General features: G+C 38.4%; 1 protein-coding gene across 3 annotated transcripts in view; it reads right to left on the bottom strand.

The window, feature by feature from the left end:
- NAV2 (neuron navigator 2) overlaps window positions 1-17,608 on the bottom strand; it is a 482,122-nt gene that overhangs the window by 52,908 nt on the left and 411,606 nt on the right. For all 3 annotated transcript variants that reach the window (XM_044681285.1, XM_044681287.1, XM_044681286.1), the window contains 5 exons: window positions 17,011-17,171; window positions 14,620-14,808; window positions 5,437-5,489; window positions 4,281-4,304; window positions 4,094-4,168 (listed from right to left, as the gene is read on the bottom strand). In XM_044681285.1, coding sequence (XP_044537220.1) covers window positions 4,094-4,168; window positions 4,281-4,304; window positions 5,437-5,489; window positions 14,620-14,808; window positions 17,011-17,171 — 502 coding nt within the window. The remainder of the gene's footprint in view (window positions 1-4,093; window positions 4,169-4,280; window positions 4,305-5,436; window positions 5,490-14,619; window positions 14,809-17,010; window positions 17,172-17,608) is intronic.

Genomic DNA, 17,608 nt, shown 5'->3' with positions numbered 1-17,608 from the left:
GTAGGCAATGGGGGTCAAGTGACTTGCCCAGGGTCACACAGCTGGGAAGTGTCTGAGGTCAGATTTGAACCTAGGACCTCCCATCTCTAGGCCTGGCTCTCAATCCACTGAGCTACCCAATTGCCCCCTGGAATAGATATTAAATATCAAAAAACAGAAAACTCATGATTTTCTCTTGTTTCTAATACTGTCCCATTTTGAAATTACTTTAGACATATTTTATCTTTAATTATCTGTATTCTAGATGATCCCTTCTCCCTTGACCCTTTGTAAAATCTAAGTGTCCTAAGGGTAGGAGCATTTTATCCTTTGCATCTACCATAGTACCTATCAATTAGGTTGCTTTTAAATAAATGCTTGTTGGGTAAATGAATGAATGAATAAAAGGCAAAAAAGAAGACACAACACTAGCTTCTTTGTTGCTCAGTTGTTTCAGTCATGTCAGGTTCTCTGTAGCCCCCTTTGGAATTTTCTTGGCAAAGACACTGGAGTGGTTTACAATTTCCTTCTCCAACTCACTTAACAGATGAAGAAACTGGGGCAAACAGGGGTAAGTGACTTGCCCAGGGTCAAGCAGCTAGTGTTTGAAGTCAAATTTGAACTCATGAAATGAGTCTTCATAACTTCAAGCCTGTCACTCTATCTAATGCACCACTTAGCTTCCCTCTACTGACTTACACATCCACTTTTTCAACTCTTAACATCTTTATGAGAGAAGTCTATGTTCATATTCTTCATGAAAACATGAGGAGAAAGCTAGGCATTTAATGAATAATATTCTATACCAGATGACATGTTTGTAGCTATAGAACTGACTGATGTATAGAGGCTATAGGATCCCACTGTGTTTACTGTTTGTTGATTATAGAACATTTGAGTCAACAGTGCAAAACCCAGGTTAAAAGTCTTTTTAAAAATCATATTAGACTTCTGCTAATATGCTCGATCAGGAAAAACAAAACAAAACAAAAAACTGTTCAGTGATCCTTGAAAGAGCACCGTTACACAAGGTATGTATTGATGGAGCTATTAATTGGTCTAGTCATTCGAGAAAGCAAGTTGGAACTATGCCCCAAAAGCTAATAAATTGTGCATTTCCTTTAACGTAGCAGTACTGCTACTAAGTCTATATATACTCCAAGGAAATCAAACAAAGAGGGAAAGGACCATATGTGCCAACATGTCTTCTAACAGCTCTTTTTGTGTTGGGAAAGAATTAGAATTCAGGATGTATCCATCAGTTGAGGAATGGTAGGACAAATTATGGTATACGAATGTTTTGGAACATTATTGTGATGAAAGAAATAATTAATAAGATAGTTTAGAAAGTTCTTGGAAGACCTTTATGAACTGATGCAAAACAAAGTGAGCAGAACTGAGAAGACATCATCATCATCATCATCATCATCATCATCATAATATTATTTTAAGGGAAAAACAACTTTCCAAGACTTAAGAACTCTGATCAACAGAAGGACCAATCATAATTCCAAAAGATTCAGGTGAAGATTATATATACAAACAGGCACACATATATCTTTATATATATTTGTCTCCCCTGTTAGAATGTAAGTTCTTGTCAGAGAGGATTACTTCCTTTATTACATTTGTATCTCTGCACCTGGCTCATTGTTGCTCAGTTGTTTCAGTCATACCCAAATCTCTCTGACTTCATTTAGGGCTTTCTTAGCAAAGCTACTGGAGCAGTTTGCCATTTCTTTCTTCAGCTCATTTTACTTATGAGGAAACTGAGGCAAACAAGGTTAAGTGACTTGTCCTGAGTCACACAACTAATAAGTGTCTGAGGCCAGATTTGAGTCTTCTTTACTCTAGGTCTACCACTTCTTTTCTAGGTCTACCACTCTATCCACTTGGCCACCTAGATGCCCATGGTAGTATGAATAAATATTTCATTAACTGATCTTGTTTTTCAGTTCTCAGTTCCAAATATCAGACACCACAATTATAAGGGAGGAACCTATTTCTCCCTAACTTCAGGGCTGACAATGAACATCTTAAGGCAGACCTCCATATATTTGCATTTTTAACCAACAGAAGGTAGGTCTGAATTGGAATGGTGATATTAAAACTTCATCATCCCTCATAAGTAAAGATACAATAAACATCTAAGATCACCTGTTGGAAAAAAATAGAACAAAGCAAATAAAAACACTTATATCTAATATTTAAGAAATTCTTCAGTTATAGGATGATAGATCTTGAGATAAAAGGGGTTATCAGAAGCTATCTAGTTTGATTCATTCAATTTAAAGATGAGAACACTGAGATCAGAATAGTAAGGGATTTACCCAAGATCACAAAGATAGTAAGAGTCAGAGGTGGAATCTGAACCCAGGTTCTCTGACCCCACAAGTCAATATTCATGTTGCCTCCAATGTATTTGTGTTTGGGAATGTTAACACCTCTTGTTGAGGTAGTTGTGATCTCATTACTGTGCGTATCCATTTCTCTGCTGCAGATGACAATTCCCTTCCAGATTTACCAAACTCTTATGGGTTGCTATGGCCCCCCCCCAAAAAAAATCATCACTTGGTGGCCAGTCTTCTTTGGACTAGTTTCTCTGAACTAGCTATGTGATTTCAGAAAGAGAGACATAGACTCACTGCTATGACCAAAATTAAAAGCCTTTCTATCTTGGTAAGATTTGCCAGAATTGCATGTCACCTGCATAATCCCTGAGAAACAAGATTTACCTTCATCCCATGATGCGGCATTAGAGTAGAACTTTCATAGAGGCAAAGAGAATGAATTTTGTGGTAGAAAGAAAATGTATGTGCCAAAGTAAGCCCTTGTCATTATCTGGTAGTGTAAATTTTCATAAGCTGAAACTCCTTGTTATATACAGAGACAGATAGGTTGGGACTTGGAGTCAGGACAACCTGATTTCAATTCCAGTTTCAGACTACAACTCCAGTTGTGTGACTCTAGGCAAGTCATTTTATTTGTCTGCATCAGTTTCCTCATCTGTAATAATAATAGCACCTTGTTCACTAGATTATTGTATCTCTCTCTCTCTCTCTCTCTCTCTCTCTCTCTCTCTCTCTCTCTCTCTCTCTCTCTTTATATAGCTATCTGTCTCCATATCTATCTATCCATCTATCTCTCTACCTATCTCCATATCTATCTATCTATCTATCTATCTATCTATCTATCTATCTATCTATCTACATATAAAACATATACAGTGATTTGCTAACTTTAAAGTATTATAGAAGTGCTGGTTATTATTACTATTGTTATAGACTTCTGGTTGATAGAAGGGCAGATAAAATAGCTGAGACTAGATTTCTGTAATTTTGGAATCAAAAGGTCTCGGTTCAAATTTGGGTTCTGTTAACCACTTTCATGGACAGGTCCCTGACAACATCCCTGTGTCTTAGTTTCCTCATCTATAAAACTGGAATAACATTTCTACTCTCTACCTCATAGGATTTGTGAAGTTCAAATGAGATATTTGATAAACAATAAGTAGGATACAAATGTCAATTATGATTTCATCTAATCAGCTATCTGGTTGATGCAAAGAAAGTGAGGAAGGTTTACAGCCCGTTGGGGGAGAGGGGGGAAAATGACCCCTGGGGCAAATGTATAGGAGGTCATGGATAGATGTCATATAGGCTAAGCAGTCATGGATGAGTGGCTCTGGAAGGAACAGCCACATCAATAAATAGACATATGGATCCATTTGAATATTTAATGAGGCCTATCATCAAAAAAGACAACTTTAAAAGTTTTTTTTTCTTTTTAAACCTTACTTTTTGTCTTAGTATCAATCTTAAATCAGAAGAGGGGCAAAAACAAGGTGATTGGGGTTAAGTGACTTGCCCAGAGTCCCACAACTAAGAAGTGCCTGAGGGTCAGATATGAACCCGGGTCTTCCTGGTTCTAGGTCTGGCACTCTATCCACTGTGCTACCTAGTTGTTCCTCCCCACCTTTTTCCTTTTTTTTTTTTTCTTCTTTAAATAACAGTCTTCAGTGGTGACTTTGGTTTCTAAGTTTAGATAAAAATCTCAGCCTTTACTAGTGAGAATAACAAGAACACCATTTGCAAGCATCGACTTCTCTACTTACATTAGCAGTCAGTTGAGTAGTCAAGGCTGAAACCTTCTCCTGGGATGCATCCAATTCCCTCCGTAGCTTTCGAATCTAAACATCACATTTTAGAGGATTACTTGTTTGGGGAATAGATTCTCAGATCCAGAAGGATACAAAACATTATGATTTAAAAGGAAAATCAAGTCAAGGAACTGCTCCTTACCTCTGATTGGCATTTTTCTTCTGGCTATAAGAAAAATAAAAATAGTTTAAGTAGGTGTGTTTGGGATAGGAATGTCACAATTACCTCCATGGGGCTAATTCAGATTCTTAATATTTCCATTTGCAAGTCAATGTCCTTACTGGTCATTAAGACCATATCTTAGCAATTTTTAACAAAGTTATACAGTGCTACTTGCCAAAGGTTACTGGTTAGTGCAGAGCCAGGATTAGAACCCAGGTCTCCTTGCCCTGGGAATCTAGTGCTAGTCTAGTGATCATACCATGACATCATACTCTTTCCTTAATAGTTAGGGCTTCCCTGAGCTCATGCTCTGATAGAAAAAGTAAGGCATTTGATAAGCTGTTCAGGTACCTGAATGCCACAAAACTGTTATCAGATAACCACTCCCTAACATCTTTGGAAAAGTTCTCCTGCTACTTTCCTATTCATGTAATTGTATTTTAACTTTATGTTTCATTCTCCTGCTATATTAAAAGCTCTACAGTAGAAGTTCTTTTTTTTTTTTAATGACTCTTATATTTTGTCTTAGAATCAATACTGTGTATTTGTTCCAAGACAGAAGAGCAGTTAAGGGCTAGGCAATGGGGGTTAAGTGACTTGACCAGGGTCACACAGCTTGGAAGCACCTAAGACCAAATTGAACTTGGCCTCCCACTCTACACCTGGTTCTCAATCCACTGAGCCACCTAGCTGCTCCCTCAAGTATAAATTTTTAACCTTGTATATAAGAACATATTGGCCTCGTTGAGAAACTTAGAATGCTGGCTTATGGCCTTGAGCTTGAAGAGTACTGTTTACCAGCGATCATTTATTATTTTTTTCTAGACATAAATGACCAACAGATGCAGCCTGGTGTGGTGGATAGAGAGTCAGTTTTCGGGTAAAGAAAAACTGGGTTCAAGTCCCACACATCCTGGTTGTGTGACCTTGGGCAAGTCTCAAACTCAGTGTCCTGGGCAAAGCTCTAAGATGCAGTTCTGCATTGGTAGAGAGGATTTTCTCACCAAAACTTCTTTAAACCAATGAAACTATCATTGCAGACCAAAAAAAAAGTAAATGAACAAAAATCTGCTAAAGTAATTAGAATGTGCAGCTCCAAAGTATCAAAGTAATTTCTAAGTCTATCAATACTTACTGTGGAATAAATGGATGATGTACTGGAAACCAAGGACAGGGAAGATCCATGAACTGAAAATAAAAATAACAAGCTAATTGTATAACCATAGGCTATGTGACCAAAGAGATAAATCATGGGCACTGCACTGTAGGAAGCAGCAAGCTTCCCTTTGAAAATATAAAACAGCTTTATTTCATCATGATTCATTATCCTATTCATATTAATTGTAGGAGGTGCGAAAAACAGAGATAATGAAGGGAATTATTACTTAGTTCAGAAATAGCTACCATTTTACATGGTGGGGAACAGATTATAGTGAAAATTAGAAAGATCATATTCAATAGAAACTTCTTCCCAGAAAATCAAGTAAATGAAAATCTGCCTAGGAATACTTCCTTTGAAAAATACTGGTTCTTTATTCTATTTTAATCAGCTACCCAAGGATACAAGCAGTTTTCTTACTGATGAGCGCTGCTTAAGAAATGCATTTTCTCACCACCCAAGACACATTCATTTGTTATTTCAAATGTAATTTGAAAATGTGCTATTCTTCATGCTCAGGTGTTCTAACTGCTCTTTATTTTAAGAAATCCTAATTACCTTTTTGATGAGATCTCTCTGAAGTTTGCTTTTCAAAAAGAAAGCTCATACTGGCACGCTAAAGAATTCCGGATCTGACACAATGGCCAGAGAACTTTGAGAATATATGTTATTGCTGGGGTATAACCCCAGGCCCTCTGGGGATACCTTGGAAAGCAGGGGGCTTGGAGGTAGCAGACAGAATTTTCCTACTCACTCCACCAATTGCTATCTGAAATACCTGGGAGAGCTTAGATGATTTCTCTCCATTTCAGAAACCATCTATAAGCCAGTGGTCAAATCAATAATTCCCCCAGAAACCAAACATTTTATTTACTTAAATGCCACTTTAGGTGTCAATTAGGACCTTTCTGAGTTATCCTTCAGAAAGATATCAAATAGGAGACCACTAAATAGGCTACAGCAATGATTATTAATGGTATCAGAGGAGTTATTTTAGTTTAAAATGACTTTTGAGGCAAAAGTCATCATCTCCTCCATACTGCTACCCCTACCATGTCTCTATCCAAGTCATTCCTCTCATTCCCTACTCCCTTCCTCCTTTTGCTATCTTTTACCTTTTTCTTCTAGAACTAGTTCATAAAAAATCCAACAACCTCTCCCTTTAATCTCTTCTCAGAGTTCCTAGATTTTTTGGTTCTCAGGGAAGCCTGACTCTCTCTAGAAGACACTGCATCACTGGCCACCTTCTTTAACTCTAGTTTTTCTTATGTTCCCTGACAGAAAAGAACAAGCAGGAGAGTTGGTCTACACCTCAATCCCCACTGTCCCTCCGAGACTCTCCTTTAGCCATCATCACTGAGCAATTATTTGAGGTTCTCTACATCCCTCTGCTCACCCCTATACAACTCTCCATCCTTTCTCAAGCAGTACAGTGCCTGATTCTCAGCTTTTCCAACCTAAACTCTGCTCTCATACTTGGAGACTTCAATACAGATACTGATATAACCTTAAACTAGATTTTCAGTACAGCTGTTCCCTTTGTTTCCATGCCCTACAACTTCTCAATAGTTCAACCATTCTCAACAACCTTTCTTGTATAACATCATGTAGACTCTGTGCAATACTCTAGGTGAAGCACTCAAGATACAAAGGCAAGAATTTAACTTCAGAAAACAAGTCTTCAATCCATCTCTCCTCTTCTCCTCCACTACCTCACTCTTCCTAAACCTATTTTTCATCCATACTATGACCTCCAGAATATCCATTCTTCCTTGTTCTCCTCTTCCTGTCCATTTTCCCTGGCTTGCCCTTTCTTCTTAATAGTCTCAATCCTACTTGACCAGTTCAACAGTATACTGCCTTACACTCCTGACCCTCCCCGATTCCTTGTCCTTACTTGCTCACATCCTTCCAACCTAAGTTGTTCCTTCCATCCACCTTTTCTGTTCATATTTATCAGGTCCTCATCACTGCTTTAGAGTAACCACCATGTTACCCAGGTCCAATAAAGATTCATATCAACTAATTATATTATAATCAATCTGGAGCCAGATGGAATTTTATAAATCATCTCATCCAGCCCCTTAATTTTAGATGAGGAAATTAAGACCTAGAGAGCTTAAGTGATTTGTCCAAGGTCAGAAAGGCAGTAAATGTCAGGGGTGAGATTTGATCCCAGGCCCTCCTATTCCAAAGCCAGAGCTTATTAATCTATACTAGGCTGGCTCCCCTGTACTGCAAGCTTGAGAAGGGATTGTCTGGTTCTCACCTTTGTGTCTTGAGTGCCTCATTAGAGCCTTGCACAAAATAGGTACTTAAGAAATATTAGTTAAATTTATTAAACTGAATGTAAGACCTATGTAAGGCTAGATGGCTACAAGTCAGGGATGTTATAGAGAAGGTTTGTATATCAAATGGAGATTCCTTCTGGCTCAAAGGTTCTATAGTCCTACGGGAAAAAAGGCCCTTTTCTTTAGATATATTCATAACTATGGAAAAAATATAGTTATCTGAGGGAAAAATAAATAAAATGAAGACTGCTTTGGTCAATCCTCCTCCCTTGGAATGAACCCTTCGTTGGGCCCCAGAATCCTTGAACAAATCTTAGTCTGACCATTTCCCCATCAACCCTAACTCATTCCTGACCTTCCCTGAAAAGTCAAGTTCTTCATTGTTACTTCTTTTCTCTTCTTATCAAAGCTTAATTTCACAGTCCCTGGAGTCTTCAAGTAAGTTGATCAATAAACTCTGTCTATGACATTTGATGTTAGAAGGAATCTCAGAAGCCTCTCTGTAATGTTGCAGTGGGTCGCCCTCCCAAGTAACATAATTGTATTTGGAAAGTTATTTAAACCTCTCTGTCTTGGTTTCCTCACCTGTAAAATGAGATGTTTGAATTAGACGACATTTAAAGTTCCTTCCAGTGCTAACATTCTGCGTATCTATGAACCTTCCTAAGTGGGGACCTTTACTGCTTCGAGCCAAAAAAGGGGCAAATGGTCAATCTTTTGGGTACTAAATGTGCATCAGTGGGGGAAATATTTCTGGGCAGGAAGGTCCAGAAATATAGTGCCAAGGAAAGTGTCACAACAAAATAGGCAAAGAACATGGGATTTTGGGTTTACTCAAGGACTGAGCTTTCTTCTTCCAAATTTCTAACATGTTCTCATTAAATGTTTAACTTGAGACTGGCTGCTCACTTGGGGGCATTTTTTAAATGAAAACTTAATGCTACTGGGCATCAAAATGACCCAGATGGTGAGTAGCTTTATCACTGTTATCATAATATTTCTCTGTATTTGTCTTCCTGATTCACAAACAGCAACAATATGGCTTTGGATGAAAGAAGTCAGATAGATACCTTGCCTGCAAAAGCTGAAAAATAAACGTTGATCAGGCCTGCCCTGAAGTGTTAGAATTTATCCTCTTTCAGACAGAGGATCAGGTTAATCTGTTATGACATTAGAATGAGCAAAATATCTTTAAAAATATCAATACAAAAAAGATTTTAAAAAGACAATATGGGGGCAGCTGGGTAGCTCAGTGGATTGAGAGCCAGGCCTAGAGACGGGAGGTCCTGGGTTCAAATCTGGCCTCAGACACTTCCCAGCTGTGTGACCCTGGGCAAGTCACTTGACCCCCATTGCCTACTCTTACCACTCTTCCACCTATAAGTCAATACACAGAAGTTAAGGGTTTAAAAAAAGAAAGACAATATGTCTTCCCTTTGATATCACTAAATAACTATTACAAAATCTAGCAATTGTCCTATTTTGATACCAAAATATCTTTCACATATGTCCCTTTCTCTCTATTCATACCACATTTCTTCCCCATCTCCTCACCTCTATTCCAGAGGAGAGGTTCTCATCACCCCTCCTCTGGAAAATAGCAATATCCTCTTAATCGGTCCCTTGACCCCCCAGTCTTTTTCTTCTCCAGTCCATAATGAATGGAGCTACCTTATGGACAGAATTGAATTCTAAAGGACAGATGTGACCAGGCCACTGTTCTGCTCAAAAGGTTCAGTGATTCCCCTGTGCCTTTATGATAAAATATAAATAGCTATGTTTGACAATGTCCTTTTCAATTTAGTTCTAGTTCATCCTTCTAGGGCAACTTCATATTATTCTACCTCAAGAGCTTTGGCTTCCATCCTGACTGTTCTACTTGCTGCTGTCCTGTACAGGACATTCCATCTACTAGGTCTTCTTCACTACTCCATCTTGAAAGCTCTATCTCAATCAATGAATGCCTCATTCAAGAGACATTTTTTGATTGCCCCAATTATTAAAGCAATACTATGTATATAGTTTGGCTATATCCCTTATTCATTTATCTGAGAACACACTCTTAGTACAGAAGTTCTTAACCTATGGTCCATAGACTAATTAAAATTTTTTTGATGAATATATTTCAGTATAATTGGATTCCTTTGGAATCTTATGGAATTTATTCTAAGTATTTAAATACATTATTTTAGAAGGAGTATATAGGCTTTACCAGACTGCCAAAGGGATCTGGGTAATACAAAAAATGCTTAAGAATATGGACAGTAGAATATAAGCTCCTTGAGGGTAGGGACTTTATTCTCCCTTTTATTTTTGTATCTTCAACATCTAGGATAGTACATGATACAGCATATGCATCTAATAAATGCTTGTTGACTGATCAACATGTCTCATTTTCTAGCTACCAATTTTCATGTGCTTCAGTGAATTTTTGGAGCAGGCTCTCAAAGTCCCAATGCTCTTGGGTCAGGGGAGGGAGAGGTAGGATTCAAACCACTGAATGCCATTAGCAGGCAGGCACAAGCCAGAAGAAACATTTTACTCCATTATGATTGGAATCATTAGACTGAATGAAATAATTGGGTATACTCCAGAGTCAATGAAGCAATTAAATGCCTCTGCCTTCGCACAATGGAAGTTGTAATCCTCGACTGACCTCCTAAACCCCTTGCTAGGTCTAGGATATTACCACATGCCTTGGGGATCATTACATCTTCTTTGGTCTGTTGGTTAAGATCCAGTACTGTGTCTTTCTCTTGGAGTCTTTATCCTGCCATGATAGGAAATTGACTTGATGATATAAACAGTGTTTTCCATTCCAGGCTACTTTGATAGAAAAAAAAAAAAAAGGCTGGCACAGTAGAGGGGGGGTCCTTTGTAGCCAATGCTAACAGAATTTGAAGCAAATGAGTACAATGTAGTGGATTGGATTTTAAGTCAAGAAGATCTACTTCAGATCCTGCCTCAAATACTTACTGATAGTATGAGCTTTGGCAAGTCACTTTACCTCCATGAATCCTGATTTCTTAAGCTATAAAGGTATCCATCATCAGTTGGACTATTTGAACTTCAAGATCCTTTTTGACTAAACCTATGCTCCTATGTCCTATTGCACTTTCTAAGGGGACTGTAAAACCCCTTAAAGGGAGGTACTATGTTCCTTTTTTAATCTTTATATCCTCCAAGGTCTAGCAAAATTTTTGGCACATAATATATAAAGCACACTTGAAGAACTGAAATAATTATTCATGTGAATTTAATTTTAGCAGATGAATTTGGAGCATTTTGTATTACTGATAGCCAAGTGGCATGGTGAATAGTGCTTAGCTTGGAGGTATGAAGACCTGAATTCAAATCCAGCCTAAAACATTTACTTGCTATATGATCTTGAGCAAGTCACTAACTTCTATTTGCCTCCATTTCTCAAGCTGTAAAATGGGGATAATGGCCCCATGTCCCAGGGTTTTTCTTTGAATCTTATGACTATTTTTAAAGTACTTAACACAGAACAAATACATATAGCATATAGAACTAGTATGTCTAGTACACATTAGGCACAATATAAATATTAGCTTTAAAAAAAACTATACTAGTTCTAAAAATCAGGCACAAAAATGTGAATTTAAAAAAGACACTTATTTTACAAATCCACCCAATGTCCCACAAATAGAGAACTCCACAAATGATCATTTTTAAGAAATTAATAAAATATCAGAAGAAATTTAATGTACCTTGGGTAATCTTAAAAGGTTATTTTTGGACTACACCTGTGTCAAATCAGAATACTAATTAAATCCCATGAAACTCTACAGATGTGTGCCAATATCAATAACAAAGTTTTGAGTTTGAGCTTCTAATTTCCCTGAAATTTCTGTTTTTGATTACTGCCTATAACATACTGAATGGAGTTAAAATAGCTTATATATTTTGTCTAAGTCCAGCATGTGATTTGTTAAAATTCATGCCTTCATCCCAGTAGTAAGGTGGTAGATTGAGAGAGGGATTAACATTTCTAGGAAAAGGAGAAAAGACAGACTAATTCTTCTTACTATGGAATCGAACAACACCCAAAAGGACAAGTCCTACTTTGCCTTCATAACATACTATCTTCTCCTGGATGAAATAAAATTCACCTGTACCCGCAGATCCCAAAGGATCTAAATGTTACATGTCCACAGAGCACCAACTTTTAAGACCTTTCTATCCATACTTCTGCTTTAACTCTGCGTGAACGATTAACGTTTATAATAGTCTAGACGTTGCTTGTAGCAGAGTTAGCAAATGCTTTTAATCAATGTCATTTTGACATCTAAGATATTCCACAGTTGTGCCTGCTTAAGGCAGCTTGATTCCAGATTGGATAAGCAAAAGTTATCTGATGATAAAGTAATGAAATTGGACCTTTATGAGACAGATCTTGCTTGTTTAGACAAGTTTGAGTCATGAATATGGTTCACTCAGCAAAACGTGACAACGAAGGATTAAGAGGAAAGTGTACAAACTCCATGGTCAGATATATGAGCTAGTTAGTTCAATGACTTATAAAGTATGAAAATTATAGCATATTGCTGAAACACTTATTCCTAAAAATCCAAGCAAAATGTCAACTGCTTATTCCCTCAACTTAGGACATACAAAACTTGAAATATTACCACTCTAAAAGGATATACAACCAAATTTCTTGCTCTTAGAAGCAACAAATCACTCTTAGGAATTTCACATCCACAGTCTCATAGCCCTCTTTGTCCCAAAAGGTTCCCATATATGAATTTCCAGAGTCCTGCCTGCTTGCTAGATGCAAATGACGCACGAATTATTCATCAGACAGTTTTGACTGTTGAGAAAATTAAAAAATAAAGGGTAGTAATTTCTTTGGAACTAAACGAAGTCATCTGTTAAGGAGAACATTCAGAGGCAGCTGGGTAGCTCAGTAGATTGAGAGTCAGGTCTAGAGACGGGAGGTCCTAGGTTCAAATCTAGCCTCAGACACTTCCCAGCTGTGTGACCCTGGGCAAGTCACTTGACCCCTATTGCCCACCCTTACCACTCTTCTGCCTAGGAGCCAATAAAAAAATTAAAAAAAAAAAAAAGAACATTCAGATATAGCTAGCATTTTGTCTTTCTCATTAATTCTTGAGATTTGAGGATACTATGAAATTGTCTCTTTTACATCTAGGAGGTACTGGTTGTTTGCTACATTCTCCAAAGCTGGAAATCATGGAGAATAAGTCCCTCTCACATTTCCTTCTGCAGAATGGGGGAAATGATTAGAGTAGCAGAATTTAGCAGGCATTGAATAAAGGTTTGTGGAATTGTGGAAATGTTCTGTACTCAATCTGTACAACAGAAAAAACAGGTTACCTTATCTCTTCCTTCTTCTTTTGGATGTGGCCATATGTGTTGATCAGGGGAATGTGGAAATGCTGCTGCCACATACAAAGTTTGTAACAGGTATCTTCTCTGTCTTTGTTAAGCATATAGAAGAGCATGCTGGCTTCCCTCTTAGCAGAGGTCATTAACTTCAGGTCTACCTTCTACCTTGTAGGAAGTGTGGCATGATTTCAAGGAATCATGAACTTGGATGGAAAAAATGACTAACTCCTAATCAAAATTGGACATTTCCATAAAATGTTTTCAAAAGATTATTTTGAGAAGGGTCCATAGGTTTCCCCCAAGGGCTTAGGGGTCCATGACACAAAAACAATTTAAGAATCTCCCTGCTCTATAAGAAGATAGCCAGCATTGCCAACCTATGGGATAAAGGAGGAGGTGGGAAAGGAGTAGATTCTTCATCTAGCTTTCCCTCCTACTAGGGTAAGTTAGTGGCCAAGGTTCAACACAGATCAGAATGTCATGTTATTTCTGGCAGGGCTCAAGAGAGACCCAGGCAAACCCAGCTAGGTTTGGGGGTCAGTATTGTGGGATCTGTTACAGGTCAACTGCAAGAAGCATTAAGCCAGAGCCATCTGATTTCTTAAAGTTTCTCCTGATTTTGTAATGACTACCCTCCTTTTGTAGTTTTCCACCTCTTAATCTGGGAAAAGAAATCCAACCTTTGCACTTAGCCCTGCTCTAGGCACTGAGAAGAATGAGGACACTGGGGCAAGGGCTCCAAAATCATGGTTCAGGTGGCCTGGTTTGAAGTTAACTCTGTTGCTGGTTACAATCTGACTGTATATCCTTATTCTAGAATCTGGGCTCTTTCCCAAACCAAAACCAAACTCTCACATATCCCAGTAGCAGGGTGAGGACCACATATCTAAAACCATCTTTTCCTATCCTGCTCCTACCCCAGTTCCTCGTAGGACCCTGCCTTGTTCTAAGCAGCCTTCTAAAAGACTGGATTTCTGTCCTATATCCCAGGCCCTATGACTGGGTCCCCACTTCTTGCTGCCACACCTTCCTGACACAGATTGCTTAAACTAGTCACCTGGTAAGCCCTATTGTACACTCTTGTACTTCTGATTCCTGTCTGCCCATATATCTCAGCGCCTGATTGGCCAAGGGTAAGTGCTTAATCAATACTTGGTGATTGATTGATGCTACATTTTCCCAGTAGTCCAGATGTCTGACTAGACTCCTCTGTCTACTCTCTAAGGGCAAGTCTATTCAATTTTAGGGTTCAAATTTTGACCCACCTATAGATCACCGGACCTCTTAGACCCATAAGACCATTATTCCCAAGATTACTCTCCAGGTTGAGGAAGAGACACGGCAAGTGCCTAAGAAGCTCACAAGTAAAAACAACACAAAACAAAACCCAGTCTAGATTGGTTACTTTAAATGTCAACCCTCATACTGTCTCTAATGACAAATAGGCGAGATGGCTACACCCATGGATTATTTATTACCATTACATGCGCCCTACCTTCTTCAAAGCCATCTCGGAAAGAGCCCGAGCGGCTCATGGTCCGGCTCTTCTCATCCAAGGACATGGAGCTATTCCGGAAGCGGGTGTCAGTATAGGGATCATAAGGTCCATCTGCATTGGAAAGGCTGTGGGTCCTCAGCATGGTTGGGTTGGACAGGCTCATTTGGGTGGCCGTGGTGGGACTCGCTAAAATGAAAGAATCATAAATGCCAGAGAGAAAATTCACATCTCCATTCATTACTTTGTTCATTGACAAGAGGGAGACTGTTTGCTAATCATTAGCTACCTATTTATTCTTGGCCAACTTCCCCACCTCACAATTCCCTTTCACTTCCTAAAAGTTAACTTTACACAGGGCAAAAAAAAAAAAAAAAAAAAAAAAGAAAGGAAAAAAAAAAAAGAAAAGAAAAGAAAAGAAAAGTAAGGTCAGTCTCAGAGCAAGGTTCTGGGCCTCTGCTTTCTAATTAACAAGTTTGGACATGCCAGGTTCTCCGTCCAGGAATGTGCTAATGAATTACCATTTGAGTTTCTCTCTAAAATCCAAAGCTCAAAATAATCAAATCCAGCTTTGGATAGGATAGGCGTTATGGAGGTCTTTTATGGCAATGAGATCCCTTAACTCAAATGTGTAAAACTAACAAAGGCAAAATGATAATCACAGATCCCACTGTCCTACCTGGAAAAAGTGTTGAGGATGGTTTTGAAGAACTGGACACGGTCCAATTCTATTAGCCCCCACCACCCTTTATAGAGAAATGCAAAACATTCCTATATTCTGAGAGGCTCATTTTTCATGAAGAATATACTAATTAAAACTGCTGGGTTTTGTCCAACTTCAATTCATGGCACATTTACCTACTTTAAATACATCCTTTGTCGTACCTTTTAATGCTGCCTGTGTAAAATGAATTTTGGAGAATGTTGGTGTAGTCCTTTTATCACCTAACCAAGTCCTCTCATGTCTTCCAAAAAACCTTGCTCAGTTCCAATATCTTTCCTTTGTAACCACTCTTAGTACCTACAATCTCTTCTAAGTATTTTAGCACTTGATTATATTCCATATAGTACCTAATTGTACGTAGCTTGGCATGATTTTCTATTTGTTTCATGTGTTTTCTTTCCAAGAGGACCAAGACCTTTTGGAGGGAATGTGCTCCAACACCTTCTCTATCCTTCACTGCATCTAGCAGGTGTCCACATACACACTTAGCCAAGTGAATTCTCGATTTTCAATTTCAAACAAGAAGTTAGGGACATTAAACATTAGGATGGGTGACCCTGCTCAAAAAACTTCCATGGCTCTGCACTGTCAATAGAATGCCATCTAAGCTTCTTATAGGAGCTTTCAACACCCCTCCACACTCCCCGTGCTCTAGCCTCAACTTATTTTTCCCTTATTACTCCTTCATGCACCCTATATTCCAACTAAAATGGACTATTTTATCCCAGCATTACTTGAAGCATTAGTCTGCTTTTCCCCACTTCTTTTTTGGAAGAAAAAATCCCACTGTTTCATCCCTCCCATTATTCACCAGCTTTTCATCCCTATTTCCTTTTTGTATCTCTGGACCTAGTGGAGTACCTGCTACTTGTCTCCCAAGCTTATTGTGAGGATCAAAAGATGTAATATTTGTAAAGTTCTAGGCACAGTGCCTGGTGCAGAGCAGATCCTTAATGAATGCTTGTTTCCTTTGTTGCCCATAATAGGTGCTTAATAATGTTTGGTTAGTGTGCTTCTACAGCATCTTGTTTACACTTTTCCTATAATTCCTCATTCAAGAAATATTTATTATTAATAAGTGCCATGCCATGTACTGGGCATGGAGGAAATAAAGTAAAAAAAAGACTCGATCCTTACTCTCAAAGGGCTCATGTTACTTATAGGAAGCCATTATCATGTTCTACTTTAGGTTATTGTCATCTGGATAATACCATATCTTATTGGACCATTATAGTCATGGAAGATTCTTGTTCATCTTTTTTTTCTTCAGAACACAAATTAGAAAAAGGCCCTGCACAGACAAGCATAGTGCCCGGCACACAGTTGGCATTTAACAAATGTTCAAGATATTCAGGAAATGTTTGCTGAAGCAACTTCTCATGGATTTGGGATAACGTGGTCCTATTCATCTTCATCATTCTATAAATATTCTTCAGCTCAAGAAAATATAAATTTGAAATGATATAGATGCTGCTTCCTCACTGATGGAAAGTCTCCACTTAAGCAACCAGCAAACTCCAGAAATAAAATTACACTGTCAGGAGCTAGCCCTATGATTGAAGGGTAATCATAGTAAATGGGTGACAATATGGCCCTTTCTAAACACAAGACAGTCTTTCTGTTCATTAACACTCTTTGTCATGGCCAGTGACTATATAAAAACTCACCAAGTTGGGAGAAATTAAACCTTGTCCCAGAGGGGGAAGTCACACTGGAGCCTGAGGAAAAGGGGGAATTGGTTGCCGTGTCTTGCAAGCCGCCTGCTGAGTGGGACCGCAACCACTCTTTTGCATCTTCTTGAGTTCGAAGTTGGGAGGTGGGGGTGTACCTGAAAAGGCAAAAATGATCCCAGGGTCAGTCTCAAAAGTTACAGAGGAAATTCACCCCATGGAATTGGAATTGAATAGATGAACAATTTTAAGAAAGAAAATCCAAATCAAAGATGATCACACACCCCTGAAAAACTTAATGGAAAGAAAATTCTCAATATCCCAGCTGTTGTTATTCAGCCACATTGATGAATTTCCCATTTGATCCTAAGTCATATCTGAATTGAGATGAATTACTAAAGACTAATACATAGGAAGAACCATTATTGGGTTATTATCGGGTAATTTTGGTCATGTATTTATGAACCAAACAGGGATAGGAATTTGACCCATTATTTTACTGGTACTGGGGACTCTCAAGTGAGAGAACTCCCTCTACCAGTACAGGTTGATACCTTGACCGCAGACTATAATTTTAGAGAGTTGCTTAGACCAC

This window comes from Gracilinanus agilis, chromosome 6 (assembly GCF_016433145.1).
Source record: "Gracilinanus agilis isolate LMUSP501 chromosome 6, AgileGrace, whole genome shotgun sequence".
In the NCBI taxonomy this organism is placed as follows: domain Eukaryota; kingdom Metazoa; phylum Chordata; class Mammalia; order Didelphimorphia; family Didelphidae; genus Gracilinanus; species Gracilinanus agilis.
The sequence above is the reverse complement of the archived record's forward strand: the minus strand, read 5'-3'. Positions and strand labels throughout refer to the sequence as shown.